The sequence below is a fragment of the Leiobunum rupestre genome, chromosome 5 (assembly GCF_980474605.1).
Source record: "Leiobunum rupestre chromosome 5, qqLeiRupe1.1.hap1, whole genome shotgun sequence".
Classification (NCBI taxonomy): domain Eukaryota; kingdom Metazoa; phylum Arthropoda; class Arachnida; order Opiliones; family Sclerosomatidae; genus Leiobunum; species Leiobunum rupestre.
Window position 1 is genome coordinate 31609448 of NC_143388.1, and position 6357 is coordinate 31615804.

General features: G+C 38.8%; 1 protein-coding gene across 1 annotated transcript; it reads left to right on the forward strand.

The window, feature by feature from the left end:
- Window positions 1-944: 944 nt before the first annotated feature.
- Neos (nuclear receptor coactivator protein neosin) lies at window positions 945-6340 on the forward strand. The gene is made up of 7 exons (XM_090175074.1): window positions 945-1133; window positions 1209-1316; window positions 1388-1505; window positions 1568-1837; window positions 1905-2107; window positions 4382-4669; window positions 5501-6340. The coding sequence occupies exons 1-7, from the start codon at window positions 1019-1021 to the stop codon at window positions 6115-6117; spliced, it is 1719 nt and encodes a 572-aa protein (XP_090031200.1). The 5' UTR covers window positions 945-1018; the 3' UTR covers window positions 6118-6340.
- The last annotated feature ends 17 nt before the right edge of the window (window positions 6341-6357 follow it).

Sequence of the window (6357 nt, forward strand, 5' to 3'; positions counted from 1 at the left end):
TTACCACAGGCCCACTAACTGTTACCATACTGGTTTTTCCTGTCATTTTGGTTTGGTGGTTGGTCCCCCGAAACGAACCACTATCTAAGTACTAATTATTTGGCACCACTTTTTCTTCCCCCCTAAAGAGGGTTTTTTTAATATCGCGTGGCATTTATTTCTCCAGCAGCAGCGGGCTGCTACACGTATACGTGTCGGCATCTTCAAAGGACTTTTAGACGGTAGAACGGAGATAACTAAGGGGGGGGGGGGAAGCGGGACGAAGCCGACAGCGGCTTTCGCTTTGAAGTGGGGTGCCATTCTCGATTACCCTCCCTACTTTTCATCCCCCATTGAATGTAAACCCCTTTTCGAGAAATAAAATGTTTTGATCCTATCATCATTTCGTGCGCCCTTTATTAAAAACGTGTAAACTAATTTCTCAATATTTTAAGATATTGTGTTGTCAGGGCGTATCGGGATTTTGGATTTTCTGAAAGCTAAATGTTGTGGGTTTCGTTGTCAACCGCCAGTTTCAGTTTGTGGGTGACAACGAAGATGGATTGGCCGATTTCAAACCCCTCTCTTCTACCATTAAAAAGCTCTAGTTTCTGGGATTCCAAAAAAAAATCTTTGTTCAAACCTTATCAAAAGAGAAATCGCTGTAAAGTTGGCAGAAAATTTCATTTGGTAAAGCGTCTCTTCTTTCCACGTGGCCCACTTCCAGGATTATAAGACACGTGTACTTATGAAATATCTGTGATAATGTACCTTTCCATGATTTTTGTTATTTAAATAAACCTAACTTCTTAATCTCATTAACCTTAGCCTCATCAACGAAAAGATACATGTTTAAAATTACCGCCACGGAGGAAATGTTGATTTTCGTTCGAAAAAAGCCCGACAGGTGGAAGTACTTGTCGGTCGGCATTTGCAGTAGCCTTGTACTTGGCGCACGCATGGGCATGGGTAATTGAAATTTCACAGTTAAAGTGGATAGCTTTTGTCTTTAAAACGAAATAACACGCGATAATTCAAAATGTTTGACGAACAGACTATCGAAAAATTTCCTAAAGTGCAAATAAATAACATCAATGAAAAAATGACAAGGCTTGATATTGATCAGCGGTTTTCAAAATATGGGAAAATACTTGGTAAGCCTGAACAATTAGTTTTTGTTAAGCCTTGAGTAGGTGGAATCAGAAATGTGCTAACTACTTGTATTCTAGGGATCAATATGCAAGCAAATTTCATACAAGTTGTTTACGACAATGAAGATTCGGTTCATCAAGCAGTTAGACACGAACATTTAACTCAACTTCGTGAGAAGAGAATAGGTTTGTTCACTGTGGAAATAAGCATAGAATTCTTGAATGACTCTAAGCGGATCTTTACGTTATTATTACAGAAGTCGTTGCGTGCATTGATAAAGGGATAAATAGACTCGGAAGTAATAATAGCATGGGCCGAGGAAGGGGTGCTGGCAGAGGAGGAGGAGCTATTGGAGATAGATTTCGAGATGTTGGGTAAATATATGTTATTTATATGTATAAGAAATTTGTAATTAAAAATTATTGCACTTTAATAGAATGCCCATAGGAAGAGGCGATCAATTTAGAGACTCTGAACCAAAAGGGAGATTTGATGACAATTTTAGTAGGGGTGGTCCTATGGGGATAAATAATGGCCCGAGGGGTGAGGGCGAACCATTTCCTAAACAAAGTAGGTTTGAACCACCCAGAGATCCTTTAGTACCACCCAGAGCACCAGATTCTTTTAATACGTACATGCCAGACCCATTCATGGGACCAGCCAAAGTGAATGATTGTGAAATTCTAGTTATGAATAAACTACAGCAGTAAGTTCATTTTTAGCGTGTTAAATCAAAAAATTTCATGAAAGTAAAGTTTATTTTTTTTAAAAAGGGTTTATGCTGAACTCATAGAGCAACGGCTCAAGAATATTGGACTCACTGTTGATTTGATGTTCATGCGAGATGAGCTAGCTGTCATGAGAGCTCTCAATGAAATGGCCAAGAAAGGAACATTTTACGCAGTAGTCATAACACCAGAGAATGAAATACGAGGTTCTTTGACTCTCAACATTCTACAAGGGTCCAAACCTCAAGGTAGGTCGATTTTTATGCCTTAAGTGAAATGGGATATTTTTTTTAATTTGTGTGCCTATTATTAGGGTCAGGCTTAAAAATATGAATGTAAACAAAGTGTTTTTCAAGGTTTTAATTTACTTTAAAATATTCAATTTCGTATTTGATGTGCTTAGAAACATGTATTTAATATTCAATTCATTAAGTATGACGTACAATACTAGATAGATTTTTGCCTATTGTCCTTATTCGTTTTCTTACGAGGAAGGTCTAATCTCTTAATGTCAAATTTCATAGTTGGTTCATTTGATAGTGTTTTAAAAGCGATAATGGTTGTTTAAAAGGGCTCTTTCATAAGTTCCAATTTTAATGACAACTCCCAAAACTATTCATTGCTAACCATGTTATTTACCTATTTACGGTTTAAATTTTACCCCATCTTACACCAGAAATATTAGATGGGGTAGGGAAAGCGGAGCTTATAGAAATTTTCATTGAAAGATGGTTCAGGAATTGAAGGCAACATCATAGCTCTAGCTCAGAGATGGCATGGGTGATTGATAGAACCAAGTTTTTACAGAGCCCTGTACATCTGCCCTTTTTTTTTTGAAAGCCATTAAAAAATGTGATAAGATCGTATTTCATTGGCAATCCAAGCGCTCGGAAAATGTTGTTCTATCTTAGGAAATAGAGCGAGGTAACCTGCCGATGGAGGAGGCAGATCCACCTCCAAGCTGATCGTTGTTTCCCACTGGAAAACGAAAAACTGAGTAGTCCCGTGAGAACCGCTCAATGGAAAACGTTTTTTGTGGTTCCATCAAAGTAGCAGCGTATCATTTTGGTGGCTATGTTAGAAACTTTTCTTAAAATTTCATTGTTAATTTTCACCAGAAGTTTATAATGGTGTTAATTTTCTAAATTATTATTACATGGTTCACAAAATATTCACTTTTATATTTCCAAGAGGTTTTCATAAACGTTTTGAATCGAAACAGTACATTTTTCAGTTATCATAGAGCTATTTTAAAAATTTCATTTATAGTGATTTAGACTGGGTGATATTGAGCTCTATAAAACCACTTGTCATGGAATTTTGCCATACACTCTCATTCTAATTGCCGCTCACAATGAGATTTGCATTCCCCCCCTAGTTACTCGGTCTGACACGAAAACAGATTGAAACTAATTTTGTGGCATCTACTATGCAGAAAATGGCAAAGCGTTTGCTTAGTAAACTTAAATCCAGCAACTTTATGAACTTCTTACTTAAGCCACTAGGTGGTTCTATGGTAACTGAAATGGCTAAGTCAATTGAGAATTCTGCGAATATATATTTAATATTCTTTAGTGCAAAATCTAAAATGCTGGGAAAGACTGTTACAATACAACGTTCTGCATTAGATTTTTTCTTTGGTCAATATACCCTTTATCATTAGAGCCATCATCTGCTGGAAATTGTTAGTTCTTTTTGACAGGTTTTCTTCTGCTATATATTAAAACCTGATTTTTGTGTATAACTCATGAAAGCCTATGAGGGAGAGCAGGTTACAATTTTGTCTAAGAGATGGCTTCTTGGTCAATTTCATAAGGGAACTACCACTCGCTCCGTAGCTTTGGCTGTGGCCGCCATGTTGGGTAGAATTGTTTTTCAATAGGAAAAGGCATGGGTGACGTCGTGTGACGTAGAACCTCCCTATTAATTAAAAAAAAACTTTTGAAGTATTAGTTAGGAAACCGGATAAGCGGAAAAATAATTTAAATTATTTTTAACCTGCGAAAAGTCTTCCCTGGTATTCCTATTCGCGACCGAAACGATTCTATGTGGCGTAACGGCGCTAGCTTCTCCGAGGTATCACCTATGATCTAGCGTCTGCTACAGACAAATTAAAAAGTCATAAGAACGTTTTTCTTAAATAAACTTATCAAAATATAAACAAACAATGCAAAAATTATATTAAATTCAAGAATCATTATTTATCAAGTCAAATTTACGAATAACGATGAGGAAAAACTAAAGCATCTGCTTTGGCCCCTACCTATCTAGGTTTCAATGGCGAACCAAAGGGGGCGCAGCGATAGTTTTCGGTCGCGAATAACGAAGTGGTTTTTGGCTCTACACCACCTTGAAATCGAAATTAGAAACTTCTGGTAATAGCTTTATAATATGGTTTCAAACTGGTAAGTAATTATCGAAATTTAGCAATAATGAAAAATTAATAATAATAATGATGATGATGAGTAGGAGGAGGATGATTTCTTTAATAATTGATCGAGTGTTTTCTTGTGATTGTGCAGAGCATCGTAATATGCCAATGGATGACGCTCTGAAAATGGTGGCTCGCACTTTTGCGCAAATGCGTCAGGAGAAACGCGGGTTAGGCGCGACCACTCCCATAGATCGCGAAATTCACTTCATTCTCAACCTGCTGATGAATGGCAAGTACCTAACTATTCCCGAACTGGATCGGGTGTTGAACTACGTGCAAGACATTAGGGATCGACAAGCTATCGCCGAAAACATTCCTCTAAGTTCAAATAGGCCACCTGCCGCAGTTACCGCTGACGCCCTGAGCAAACCTGCCGGTAAGGCGTATCATTTTGGATGCCATTCTACTAGCTGCGCAAATATCAGTTTTAAACAGTCTTCGTTTTTCGCGTTTAGCTTTTGTTAAGTACTCCGCGCGCGTTTCAGAAAGGCGCCACTATCCCAAATAACTTCATTCGTAACTTTAAAGATTACCCGTAATAAGTTTCCGTTTACGGAAAGGTCACGGACGCCATTGTGGGGGAAAATCTTTTATCTGTAAGAAAAGCGTGTCTCGTGATAGTGGTACGACTTTATATGAAAAAGCGAATTATGAGGTTAATTTCAGCATAAGGTTGGCGGAGTCGTAGAAATCACTTTAGAGTAAAACTGGGGCCCTATTAAAGGGCCACACCGGCGTTTGAATTTGACCTGTTTCACGCGATAGTTTCCAGAATAGGAGTGGTCGTATCTGCTACCAAGGGCTAAATTCGGGCCGAAATTTTCAAACGCCGGTGTGGCCCTTTAAGTAAACAATCGGAACCAGATTTCTGCTTATATATTTCGTACAGATTTATTTTCACTAGAATTTTTAACCCAATTTCAATTACAGAGTATTCGAAATCTCGTGATTTTGGGTCGTAAAATGAGTTTGAATTGTTTTCAGAATAGGGTCTCCGATTCGAGAAGCTGTTTATGAAATTTAGGCCTAACGAAACTTGGTAATCATTTACGGAAAGTTGAATATCGGATTTGTAATTCCATTTCATCGTGGAAATTGCACATCTTGCGTCTCGTGATAGAACCCACTTTCGAGCATTGTTTAATACTGATAGCGCAGTAGAGCGAGGAACGCAATTTTAAACCCGTCCCCGTCGGGTTATTTTTAGAAACAACGGCGGCCATCGATCCCATGGTGGAGCAACAAAACTTGCAACAACGCATTTTGAATATAATTTCCAATCAAAACTCGTCGCCGTTACCGCAAGCATCGTCGACGGGGCTCAACATGACACCCACCATGAACACCGTCCCCAGGAGCCAAGCGAGCACCAGCGTCATGTCCCCGGCCACCAGTCAGTCTCAGAGCACGCCAAATACTTACATCAACTTCGACAACCCCAGTGTTCAAAAAGCCCTCGACAGTTTAATTTCGAGCGGACCTAACTTGTTGAAATCTATTTCGATGGTCAGCGGCAACAACACCAGCCCCTCGAACAATTCGACGCACAATTCCATGATGCCAAATCGAATGAACAACTCCGGGGCGCAAAATAATTACAACGGAAGCGGAATGTCGCAAACCGGTTCAAGCCAAAGCGGAGGTATGCAAGGCGCGAACTCACTAAATAGTTCCAACAATTTTCAAGGTGGACAAAATATGATGGGTGGCGTACAGCCCACCCAAAATCAAGGATATCGCCACCCGCTTATGGGTACCCAAATTGGAACGACTGGGCAAGGACAGTTCTTCAACCAACGTGGTGGAAGTGGCATGCGTTATTGAACAAAAATTCTTCGCGAAGACTTTAAATATATAAATCTCTTCTCTTTCTAGAAGTTATCTTTTATTGAAACGTGTACGAGCATTTTGCGTGGCTAGCAAAGTCTGTAGCCACTTTTTGAAACAAAATTTTTTTTTGCACGTTGTCAACATTTAAAACCATTGTTGCTCTAAATTTTGTAATAGTACACCAAGGTAATAAACGCTTTTAAAGCTTTCATGAATGTATAACATATTTCATAC

Excerpts from the sequence above, each read along its gene's own strand:
- Neos (XM_090175074.1), top strand. The coding sequence starts at position 1,019 with ATGTTTGACGAACAGACTATCGAAAAATTTCCTAAAGTGCAAATAAAT. Across the intron at positions 1,317-1,387 it reads ACTTCGTGAGAAGAGAATAG|AAGTCGTTGCGTGCATTGAT; the intron begins GTTTGTTCACTG and ends TTATTATTACAG. Across the intron at positions 1,506-1,567 it reads GATAGATTTCGAGATGTTGG|AATGCCCATAGGAAGAGGCG; the intron begins GTAAATATATGT and ends GCACTTTAATAG.